General features: G+C 40.4%; 1 protein-coding gene across 1 annotated transcript; it reads left to right on the forward strand.

Annotated features, from left to right (window-relative positions):
- The first annotated feature begins 3702 nt into the window (after positions 1-3702).
- Positions 3703-10546, forward strand: GLO1 (glyoxalase I). The gene is given in 7 exon segments (XM_082481864.1): positions 3703-3812; positions 5214-5296; positions 6684-6824; positions 7658-7725; positions 8859-8948; positions 10170-10238; positions 10241-10546. Coding segments are annotated over 7 exon segments (720 nt in total). The 5' UTR covers positions 3703-3731; the 3' UTR covers positions 10429-10546.
- The last annotated feature ends 2614 nt before the right edge of the window (positions 10547-13160 follow it).

The raw sequence follows: 13160 nt of genomic DNA on the forward strand, positions 1-13160 counted from the left end.
ACTCCTGCAAAACCTAGACAATTTTCGGCTTGCAAGAGAAAAAGACTCTTGGGAAGAGCAAAAGCTTGCTATTTGTCGACTATGGCGAATAGATCTGGCTACAGCATCTTCTGATACAACAGGAGCATGCACAGAACTCTCTACAGTGAGACAAGGCCCAGCACTTTTTGCGGCAGCAAGACCGGGCCCAGCATCTTCTCCAGTATTTGAACTTTCTTTATTATTTTTTTGCACCCCCTCCATTCTGAAATGTGGGAAAGAAAGAAAAAAAAAAAAAAAAAAAAAGAAGCTGTGTTTATAACAATCCAGATTTTTCAAATCTACCTTTTCAAGGAGACGGGAAGGAAGAGCAAGGTAGAAGGTAGGGATAGGGAATAAAAACATGAAAAATGAGAGCATCTCAAAACTGACTTTCCAGGCATTTTATGATAGGTTACAAATGTCAAGCTGAAGATGATTACTGAAAGATTATTTTTTTTTTTAATAATTTACCATGTGTTTGTTTATATTTTGTGGAGTGAACATCTTTCCATATAACAAAATTTTTTAAATATAAATACTTTCACTGAATATCTGCTGAGAAATAGAAATGGTTTAGAATATAAATGATTTGTTTAAATTTTAGTTTGCAAAATATATACTCATATTCAGCAACTGAGCTTACAAAAAGTCTTGCATACACGTCCATAGCAGGTCTTAAAGCATTGTTCACATAAGCACTTACACATGATTTTTATACAAATGCCCCACCATGCGTAATATTCTTAACATGTGTAAGTGTTAAATACTGCAAGAGGTGTGTCGGGTAGTAACTTTTTCAGTGGAAAAAAATTAATTTAGCATCAAAGATCTTCAGCATAATGACTGTCAGACTTTCTCTTAATTCTGTGCCAAAACCCTGGAACACTACAGTTCATAGGGAACGGATGTTATTCTTCAACAGGAGAAAGGAGTTTCTCTGTCCATCTCCCAGTGGCCACAGACTAGCAGATTAATTGTCCTAGATGAGGATGTCTAAAACAGTCCAAAACAAATTATATTCATGGCTGACTGCTAAGCAGTAGGCTGTTACACAAAGGTGGCTCCTTCCATTTTCTTTCCCTTTCTACTCCACTAACACATAAGCCTAGGAAAGGTTTGGTTTCTGAATCCTAAGCCCATAATTCAGAGCTGCAATTAAGCATCTAAATCCTTTCTTATCATGTTTTCCTATTATGGGGCATACTCATCCACTTGCATGTGCTGACTGCCATCAATCCCATTCAGTAGATCTTAACATTCATAAGTAAGTATATACAGAAAATTAAATGTTTCATTCAGTGTGCTCAAATCTACACGTGGATTGAGCAACTAATTTTAAGGCACTGTAATCATCAGTAGAGCTATACCTCAAGTTCTTACCTTGTGTCTAATTTTTCCTCTAAAAATAGCTTGTTCAGTTTCACAGGGATGTTACAATGGAGAAATATTTTATAAAACAGGTATTAAGATATGCCATTAAGGTCATACCTAAGATAACAGATAAAAACAAAAGCACATAAATTGTTATTCTAATCAGAGTACTATAAGAATTAAAATAACTATCAAAAATTACCTAGTATCTCTTGCAAAGCCTTAGGGCAACCAACCACAGCTGTAACTGTAATATACTCTCTTAGACACTATTGCCTGACTCAGGAAATAGGAAATCAGGCTGGCATGCAAAGCAATACCTGGTGCTACATTACTCCTTATTTTTGCCCATGATTAGCAAAATGGCCACTGTTCTATGGACTTTGTCATGCAATCACCTGTTACAGAAAATACTCATCTCTTTCTCAAAGTAAAAATACTAAGAAAAAACAACTTAGGAAAGTCACAGAGAAAAGGAAAATGTAGAATGTAAATTAATTTATTCCTTTCTTTTACTTCATGTTGATCTGACTGGGCTGGTCATCTGTAAGGTTAGCAAAGGGTACTCTCCTCCTTGACACTCAGGTGGAATAGGTTGGATGTTAATTTCCTTGCCTTTTTATTGGTCCTCTTGAAGTTGGACAGTGAAGTTGGTATTTTCCCCCAAAACTCAAGATGAGAGAGGTGGGGTTCTCACAGCTTTCTTTAAAAACAAAGACAACGTTGTGTAATGCCATCCTCCTCGACTCCCCAAACATCTGTACTTAAGATATTCAGTAGCTCTTCTAAGATTTTCACACTTTTTAAAAACCAGCACAAACTCCAGCTGCCTACCTGTCCTAGTTCTAACAGCTGATGTGCCTTTCTATTAAAGCTTCCTTTCCACCTCCAAGGTGCCCTAAACCTTGTCTACAGGACCTGCTCATACAAGAAAAGTGAGCCCGTTTTCAAGCACGCCTTAGAAGGTAGGAGGATGAGATGAGGGAGAGAAAAGTGGAGGATTCCCAACCATAGAGCATGAGGGATACTGACTCGTGGCTCTCTTCGGCAAAGCTGAGGCGCCTTAACTGGAACTCCTGCTTTGGCAGACAGATGCAGAGCCTCACCGAGCTGGCTAGAGCTATGCCTCACAACGCGGGGAGAAGCGAGCAGCCCCCCAACGGCACAGCCACTAACCGCTGCCCCCTCAGGAGGGGGCGGCGCAAGCGGCACCAACGCCCGCCCCGGGGCGATCCCTCCGCGCCAGGCGTCCTGCCTCTGCCTTGGGGCTATAGAGCGCGGCGGACGGAGACGGGGAGTCGTGATAAGACGGCCGTTAGGCAGTATTGGGTCTGGCCATAACGGCTAGGGTGCTGCTCGCGCCTGCGGCTCGCTCGCCCCCCGCGCGGCGGGGGGGGGGGCGTGGGGCAGAGGCAGCACTGCCGTCTTCTTACTCCTCGCCCGCCTCTGCTGTGCCCGTGCGTCGCTGCGGGCCCGACCAAAATTCGACCCCCCTCGCCCGAAGCTGAACCGTAATTCTGGCGTAAAGAGCGTGTTGAGCTCTGCTCAGCAACTCGATACCGTAAATTCGCTTTCCCGGGGGTTGGTTTTAGATGTACCCGTGGAAGTTCCTTAAGTAACGCAGCGAGAATTCCCTACCAATTATCCAATGCTTCCCGCTCAATTATCCAAAGCGTGTTATTTGCCCCCAGAGTATTCGATGCTGTTTTTTACGCTGAGCTTTTGCAAGAAAAGAGGAGGATTCTCTTCTAGACCTGAAATCATTGCTTACAGTATCACTGCGTAACCCCCAAGGGGGGGGGGGGGGGGGGGGGTGTCCCAGCGCTTGAAGAAACTGACATCTCTCAGTATCGAAACGAGCGCACGGCGGCTGCGTTTGCGGACGAGGCGAACAAGACCAGGTTCGCCAGACACCTTAAGGTGCCGCCAGTCGGAAGAATTTACAAAAAAAAAAAAAAGCGCCATTCCAGCGGAGATGAGTACGGTGCCACCCCCCCACCCGCCCCGGCCTGACAGCGGCGGATAGAGGGGGCGCACCCTCACGTCAACGCGGAGGATCCACGCTTCAGCTAATTAGCTCCACAGCCGGGGGCGGGAAGACGAGGGACAACGACTCCTTCCCGTTAGATGCTTTTTAGGAGCGAACAGGCAGCCCTTGATCTGCCCCGACACCTTCCCACCGCTCCGCGGGCAACCTCAGGGAGCGGCGGCCCGCCGACTGGGACGCTCGTGGGGCGGAGCGGGGCGAGGTACCACCTCCCGCGGGCGGTGTCACCTCCTCCTCCTCCTCCTCCTCCTCCTCCTCCTCCTCCTCCTCCTCCACCTCCACCACCACCGACATGGCGGCTTCAGCAGAGCTCAGCGGCCTCAGCGACGAGGCAGCCTACGGCGCCTGCTCGGAGCCGGATGCCAGCACGAAGGTGGGGTGGATGGTGGTGACGAGGACGTCTCGGGGCTGCGGGCGCGCCGGGGCCCACCCGCCCTTTGCCGGGCGGACGTGCGGTGGATGGGAGGCGGCATGGGGCCGAGGAGGGTGCCGGTGTGGGGGAGCGAAAGGAGTAGCCGGGGATCGCTGGGCGGGGAGCTGCCCCGGCGCTCGGGGTGCGCCCTTGTGTGGGAAGAGCGGGCCGGGGTCGGGCAGCCCGGCTGAGTGTCCCCATCGTGGTGAAGGGCGGATGCGCTGGGCCGGTGGTGGTGAGTCCCCGTCCCGCCGGGAGGCCGGGCCTGCCGTGGCGCAGTGGGCCGGGTCGGCGGCTCTGCTGGTGCCCTCAGTCTCTGTCAGGCTGGAGCTGAGGAGCGGCAGCGCCTGCGCTGCCCTCGGCCGCGGGGTAACCGGGTGGCCCGGGGCTCTTCAGCCAGCTCATGCCAGGATTGCGAAAAAAAAAAAAAAATCGCCTCAAACATCTTTATCTTTCGTTAATGGCCTCAAGTTACGCCAGGGGAGGTTTAGATTGGGTATCAGTGAAAAGTTCTTCACTGAAAGGGTTATCAAACATTGGAACAGGCGGCCCAGGGAAGTGGTGGAGTCGCCATCCCTGGGGGTATTTAAAAGACGGGTAGACGTGGTGCTTAGGGACATGGTTTAGTGGTGGGTTTTGGCAGTGTTGGGTTCATGGTTGGACTTGATGGTCTTAAAGGTCCCTTCCAACCTAGGCGATTCTATGATCCTATGAAGTAGGCGAACCTTGTAATTGCATTTCAGTTGTTCTACGTATTTTTTAAGATACACCTGTCAAGGCTATCCCATCGTTCACTTTTCATCCACTTAGCTGTTCAGTAGCACTTGGTATATAAAGTTACCCAGTGACTTGAGGAAAATAGCCTTACAGAATTTCAGGCCAGTTTTGCTGCCAAGAGATCATCAAGCTTGACAGAAATTCAACACCTGTGCAATGAAATAATAAAAATAATGAGTTCAGAGGTTTAGCTTTATTTAAACTCTGTTTCTGCAGTGAGGCCCAATGTCAAGTATTCATGTGCCTAGTGTGCTTGCAGGCAAAGTGATGCATGTGCAGTACAGCTCCATAAAATAATAATAAAGATAAGAATGGTACCCTTTTTTTTGATACCACTGATAATATATATTGACTGATACCAGTGGTGGTTTTGCTTATTTGTTTTAAACATGTTACCAGGGCATATTTATTTAACACAAATCTGTATGTGTAGGATCAGGACAAAAGGTTTTGTTTACACTTACTGTAGTATTCTCTGTTATTTCTAAACCTGCTAGTTGTAGATTCATTATTAACTGGTATCTTTGTTACTACTATAATTAATTTCTGGTTGATGTATAAATAATAAACTTTTTTTTCCCCCAGGATTTTATGTTTCAGCAGACAATGTTAAGAGTAAAGGATCCTAAGAAGTCACTGGATTTTTATACAAGAGTTCTTGGAATGACGTGAGTAGTTTTATGCCACAATAAGTTTGTTTTTTCCTACTATTCTTCTGGAAAGAAAAGTTTTTGCTATTTTGATGTAATTATACTAATTGGTCTAGCTACATAAACAATGCTGGCCCATCAGCCCAGTTGGACAGTCTGGCAATCTCTGGGAACCCCCACAGCACAGTTAATGCCTAAGCTGCAAATGAACTAATATTGGCCTTGACTAGAAATTTCTTTTTTTTCTTAAATTGGTCATTAATTATGAGTGTACAACTTGCTTACTTCCTCCTCACTGAGCCTGCAGCTGACTGGTAACTTTTGTGACAGTGCGTGTAATTGGGAGTCATTGCTATAAATCTTGAAATTAAGTGTTCTACTAGTTCTCAGAGGTGACTTATGAGCACCTCTGCTTATAACAGAACAAGGCAGTGGAAGCTGGAGACAGAATCCAAACTCATTCTTTTGGAGAAGGCTCTTGGGAGGCAGATGCCCTGCAGTAGCCTAACATGTTTATGCTTTTTGCACACTCTTGACACTTGAAACGAGTTATTCCAAAACAAAATTCTAGCATATAGTTAAACATCTTGAAATAAGTTCAGACTAAAATAAACTATTTCCATTTTGGTGAAGATGTGCATGTGAGAAAATAAAAATTAAATACCTGGTAAGCTGAAAAAGAAATTAGATTCATTTTGCATGCCTACTTCTTTCTGGTTAAATGTCTTACATAAAAATGGTTTGAAGTATGCCACACCATCTCTAGACATTAGGTAAAAATAGAGATCTGTCAAATATTTCACAGGAAAGTGGGTGACTTCTTGCATCTAGCAAAGGGCTGCATTTTATAAGCAGCTTTTTCTGACCTCAAGTATTTTTAATTGATTAAATTGTCACACCTGAAATGGATTTTATCATTATACCTAGCTATTGAAAGTATAAAAAATATTTCTTCTAAAGGTATGTTTGTTTTGTAATCCTGTTGTGTTCTTAAACTTTGTCTGGTGCCAGTGAGCTCCCCAGAACAAATATGTTTCAAAATAAATCTTTTTATTCCTTGGTGATATTTTAAAGTGGATAAATGTAAAGATCTTCCTGAGGAAATATGGACAAGTAACAGTGACAACCTCAAGACATGAGCCTTTGTACTGGCATTGCTATTCAGTTACTGACAGTTTGGATTTTAAGTATTGATTCTTCTAACTTTTGTAGGTTTGTAATATGTTCTGGAGTGTTTCTATTTGATAGTTCAAAAGGTAGCTATTTTAAGACGTGGCTTACAGTCAGAAAGGCAAAAAAATCACAAGAAGAATTCTGACATGGGGGAAGCATCTTGGTTTGCAAGCTTGCAAGCTACCTGATTACCTTTTTAAGTTACTATTTCAAAATAATTGTTGCCATTTAGACTGCTTCAAAAATTTGACTTTCCTACTATGAAGTTCTCGCTCTATTTCCTGGCGTATGAAGATAAAAGTGATATCCCAAAAGATAAAACTGAGAGAACAGCTTGGACCTTCTCCAGAAAAGCTACGCTTGAACTGACACAGTAAGTGTTAATATAATGAGAGATGACATTTGGCTAACAGTGATTAAACAGAAGTGGATGAATGTAAATCCTGTTGGATTGAATAAAAAATGTAACCATTACTGTGGAAACATCTTCACTGTCATATAGCTTTAAGCTTGCCATGTAACCAAGATCTCAGCCATATTTTAATCTTTCTCATTGCAGAGCTTTTTCAAACTGCTAGGTGAACAGTGGTACATAAATATGAAATAATGCTTGCTGTATTTTGAGTATGCATGCTATCTGGGTAGAAAAGCCACAGAATTAAGGAAAAAATTAATGTGATTAGAACTTTCCTTGGATCCCCATAGCATCCTAATAATGGATAACTATTGCTTTTGCAATCTAATTGAAAGAGGTATTGAGACAAAGCATACACTTCCTGTAATCAGGACAATTTGGTTCATGCTACTAATAATTTTAATTGTGCAGAAAGAATCTCCCAAATACCCCACTGTCTTGCTTACCTTGAGGACCTGCTACCCTCACTGTTTGTTCCCTAGTGATGGGTAAACTGACTCACGCAGTACAACCTTCTTTGTAATCTGAATGAGACAGGAGTGTCTCTGACTTACTCAGATGTAGAACCTCAATGCTAGTGAAGTGCTGTCAACGTGACTGGATTAGCCCCAAGACAAGACTATCCCTAGGACCTGTAGCTAGGGAAAATCTTGAAAGCTTAATGAATGCAGCCAACAGTTGAAATTCTTTGGTTTCTTAGGAGAAACAATTTATCCTCCCGAGGAAACTGAACAGTTAGGATTTGTTAATTTTTATGCTTTTCTTTAATATGTAATAATTACTTCTTGCAGCAACTGGGGCACTGAAACTGATGAAAATCAGTCTTACCACAATGGCAATTCAGATCCCCGAGGATTTGGTAGGTCTTTAGTTTTGTGTTTGTAGCTTTTAAGCTTTGGTTTATTGTGATTACGTTTTTTTCTCTTGCATATTGGGGAAAAAAGAGGTTTCAAATGTTTTTTAGAAAACATCTATATAAATCCTGTGCAAAGGTTATTGGGTAAGTATATGCTGCAGGCTTTATTTTTATGAGAGCTAGTAGAGAATATATTTTAAACTTGTATGGATGAAAAGACTTGTCTAGTAGGTTACTTTGAAGAAAATGTACTAGCAGTAGGAAAGAAGGGAACTTGCATCTCATCCTTTATCTCTCTTCTTCCAGCATGTATGCTGTGAAAGTTTGTGAAAGTAGGTAAACAAACGTGTTTCAGAGTAATAAGCCACAGTTACACTTTTTATAAAGAATCTAATCCTTTGGCAAGCAAACACATGCTAATAGTAACTACTGAATGAAGAACCATAATTGCTCTTGTGTATCAGATTATCATGGTATTTAGACAGATTTACATTTGGATTTCTATTTTATAATCCACTGGTTACCCATTTTAAACTAGAAGGAGAATTCTGTTTGTCTATAGCGCTAAGGATCGTATTTGTGACAAGGCTCAATTTGATATTCTGAGTGCTTGAAAGGTCATTGGCTTGTGAAATAAGTTTCATACTCAGTCTAGCCATTTGACATTTAAAGCTTCTCAATTGATTTGTAAGCTCAGGCCTCGCATAGTGCTAGTGTTAGTCTCTGCAAATACAGTGTTAATGATAAACTCCTTGTACCGTTGAACCGAGCAAATGCAACAAAATGTTGCATGTGGATATGCTTCAAAAAGGAAATACAGATAAAACAGTTTGAAAATCTTTTTTTTCCTATGCTAGATAATATTCTCATCTAAAAAATATGAGATACTTACAAGATATGAGTTCCTATTTTAAAAGGCATTATCAAAAAGCCAACTTTCCGAAGGAGAATAATGTTAATACCCAAACTGCTGTTCTTTCTGGAAGCAATGTTTTTCTTGTATACAGTCGTATCTTATGCGAACTACAGCATGTAAACTTTTTGCACAAGATGAAATGCTGAGCAAACCTTTCCCTAGGACACCCAACGATACTTACAGTGTACTTCACTCTTTTTACCTCTCTTTACCTATACAGGGCACATTGGAATTGCTGTCCCTGATGTCAATAAAGCTTGTAAGAGGTTTGAAGAACTAGGAGTGAAATTTGTGAAGAAACCAGATGATGGTAAGTCTTGATCAAAAATGCAAATCTTTTTTTTTTTTTTCTTGTCTTTAATATATTTTGCCTAATAGATCTCCCCAGATAGCTGGGTAATACGTTTCTAGTAGTTGTTGCTGCTTAGAAGGTGCTAAAACCAGTTACTGCTGCACCCTCTTACACAGTGGGCAAAACTGACAATAGATCCGTCTTGGTAACAACAGTTAATCAGTCTAGCTACGTGCCTTCTGTGTGTGGTTTGATCTTCACTAAAATTCACGTGCTCTGTTGTCACAGTTTACTATGTATACTACTGCTTAGAGTTACTACAGAATTTACTTTAACATGGATCAAATTCCCACATTTCATATCTGTTTGGTTTTTATCATATGAAAACAAGATGACTTAGAAGATGTAATTATTTCCACCCATTAAAACTGAGTAATTCTTGACTTTTCTGGCTATTTTTATTTAAATCCACCTAACGCCACCTACTGGCTATTATCATTGTAGCTGTTCTGTGAGCTTTGGTAGAAATAGCCTCATTAGTCTATATCATATTTCATTTGTATAACTTTTACTAAAACATGCATAATGTATAGCTCAAGTGTCTAGAGAGTACATAAACAAAGAACGTCTATGTCAAAATAGCCTGAAATGCAGAAATCAGTGGTGAGAAGTCTTGCATTTTTCAACTGGATTCTCTCATGAAGGACCTCATGAGAGTTCTAGGGCCAATATGTTCCAAAACGGACATCTGATACTCAGCAGCAGGCACTAATCTGTGATACTTCTTCCTTCTGGCTATAGAAATTAGACTGTTGTTTCCTGTACTAACAGGGATCTTTTAATTTGAAAGTAACATTAGTAGATGAAGCTTCAGTTTACACATATTGGAATTGATCTTTTGGACTCCTTGCTAGAGGAATAAGAACAAGTAATTGAAAAGAGACTTAAGTGAATTTAGAGGATGAACACTTACAGAAAACTTATTTCCATCAACAAAAGATAGAATTTCAGAGTGACTTTAAGCTACAGCTTTATTGAGAGCAAGATTGGCAATTTGGCGTACAAAGATTGAATCCTGATTAAAAACTAATCTGGATGTTTTCAGAATGAGCTGTCTAAATTTGAACTAATTATGCAAAAGGAAAAAAAGGAAAAATAGTTTTCAAAGTAGTCATATTTTACATAAAGTTAGGACTACATGACTAGTTCTTAATCTTGTTGGTTTTTTTTTTCTAATAGGTAAAATGAAAGGACTTGCATTTGTTCAGGATCCTGATGGCTACTGGATTGAAATTTTGAATCCTAAACACATGGTGACTCTCACTTAGTTCTAATGAAATTATATAGGAGATGCACACTTTCAGTCCCCTGGAGAAAATCTGTAACAGTGTTAGTGAAATTCTCACTTAATGGAGAGGAATCAGTCATGTTCAGAGTCTCCTCTAAAACTGTCCTCTGGGACCTCAATGTACTTGAATTCCTTTTTGTTGTCCTGTGATGCCACTGCAATTTGCTTCCAATTAGGAATACTCAACCATCTTTTGGAAGAGCATGTACACAGATCCTCCTCTAGAACACTGATTATATTAATATTTCAATAAACACTCTTCAAAAGATACACGACTAGAAATTCACTGCATTTCATACTGTTTAGATTTAAACTAACAACAACAACAAAAAAATACTGTATTACTACTGATGGTTTTCAACAAGGAGGAAAAAACCAAATTTCAGAATATTTTGTTATGAAGTCAAAAGATCCTGAAGGCTTCATGCCCTATCTTGTATACTAGAAAATAAAATGTCAGACTAATTTTGACTTGAGTAGTAGCATGTTTATGAAAGTTCTAATATTATGCCAAGCAAAACTCGTTAAGGAGCAGCCTTAAACAGCCTTGCCTGCAACAAGAAACTTTGTGGAGGCAATAAATCAGTCCAGCAGAAAGAATTAAGTCTTTCAGCTTCTGGCTGCTGTTTGACAGCCAAGATAAGGGGTCTCAGTTGCTAACTCACAGTGATCCTTCTTGTTTCTTCCAACACTAGAAAGAACTTGCTTATAATTTTTGTTTCAATGAAAGTCTTGGGGTATATTTAAATTAAATGCTCTGTACGTTTTGCATTAGGAATTTAATGAAAAAGAGTATCTGAAACAACAGCTTCCTACTAGTAGACATTTTGATCTGCCCTCTCAAAACAAGTGATGGTTATTGAAATGATACCTGTAAAAGGCAGGAAAACATGTAACATTTACATATGTTACACAAATCGCATTATTTTTACGCCTGTTACAAACAGTGCAAAACATGCCAAGTTTTGAAACCCTGTTTTTCCTTCCAACAAGGAAAAAGCCCTCTGCCCTGTCTGTGGTTCAAGTAACACTTAACTCCTACTAAGTTTTCAGTTACGTGACTATTGAATAGTCTATTAGCATTGCAGTTCACTTCCAAGTAAAGCATTGGTGCCAACTGCAAAATAATTTTAAAGCAGTATGACCTGTGTCTTTGCTAATTGTTGAATCCTAGGTAACTGGAAGGCCATTTGTTTTGGTTTGTGGATCCTTGAGAACAACTGGTGATAAAAGAGAATATGAATTGGGAGTACAGTAGTGAAGAAGATTACTGTGACTAGATTAGCAGGATGTTTTAGTAACGATAATGTGTACAGTTAATAATAACTGTCAAGAACTCCATTTCTTATACGTTAAAACAGAAATGTAGAAAGTCTGAAAAATCCTTAATTCTGTCTGCCTTATCTTAACAAGCATATATAAACTCAGTAATTTTACAGAGCTCCACATGAACAATCATTCATAAAACTTAATCCAAGATATTTTGTTTACCCTTGGAAATAAGTAAAATAGATTATATGCTTCATCTGACCCTTAGGTGTTGGGAAAAGGAATGTGAGAACTATTGCGCTGCTTAATACCCCCTATGAATGTGCAAGCAATCATAAACTCATTGGAAGGTAGACATAGTAGAAGACAGAAAATAATCTTTTCTGCAGTTTTCTATTTGTTAGATGAAGCAACCGTGATATTTTAAATTGTCATTTTTACGATATTTTCTGGCTGTTCTCTACAGTGTCTACAGATACTGTGCTTTAGGTGGTGCCTTATCAGTGTCATTCATGTAGAATAGCTTCTTTCCCTTCTTGAATATTTGCCAAATTGCCTTTTTCTGCAGCAATAAACACTGTTGGTCCATGGTTGCATTCTCTATTTCTGCCTTCCTATACTTTCAGAACTAATACCTACCCTCTTCCCTGTCTTGTTCCTTGTGAGCTTGATGATTCTCCTGTATGTTAGATCATTTTGATAGGGACAGTACAGTTAATCCTGTTCAGAGTGAGACCTCCTGAGTAAATGAGCTGTCTTAATAGCTGTTACCACATGATCTCACAGTCTTCTTCCTCCCAGATGTCGGGCTTTTGACATTGCACACCCTGCCCCAAGCAGGCTAATTCTGCTTAATAAAGAGGCAAAGATTTTCTTGAATACTGGGTTAGTTTTATACTAAGTTTATTAAGCAGAAATGAGGAGCCAGTTCAAGACGCCCTTAGGTTCCTTAATGAGTAAATAAAGCTGTTCCTTTTAGCAGAAAGTTAGGTTGGCTCAGCTGAGTCATGAAACCTCACCTTACTTTAAAAAAAGGTATACAATATTGCAGAGTACCTTACAGCAGCCACTAAGAGAACTCTTAATTTGAAGACCACTGTAGTGTAACTTTAGTACGCTGTCTTCTGAAGTGAATAGGATGAGAATAGTGTCAAGAAGCATGAGAGCTGCGGCAGTGAGAACACAGCTGATTGCAGCTTACATAAGGTTTTGGTGGCTAAACAGTGTTTTTCATATACATCCCTTCTGCTGCTGCTGTTCTGAAACAGGAACTTACGATGAAGTAAAACTCAACTGAAGCACAAGTGCTAACTGCAGTTCCTTACCATTCAGAATCTCACCGTAGATTGTGAGTAGAAAAATTACTTAGACTAGTAGTAGTATAAGTGAAGTTGTTGAAAACTAAGTTTACTTCGGTCAATAGAGATATGTCATCTAAAGCTTTATGACCAAGGTGTTAGCAAGGGAAATCTCAAAATTTCACAAGCATGGAACTCGGTGGTTCATATTTTATCAAGAGTTTCATTTAGACTTGTTTCCCTATGCTTCAAAGTACAGGTGTGACTGGAAAGCCTATTGACCTAATTGTATGGAATCTAGTAATTAAAACTGGG

The sequence above is a fragment of the Vanellus vanellus genome, assembly GCF_965231255.1.
Source record: "Vanellus vanellus genome assembly, chromosome: 3".
Lineage (NCBI taxonomy): Eukaryota > Metazoa > Chordata > Aves > Charadriiformes > Charadriidae > Vanellus > Vanellus vanellus.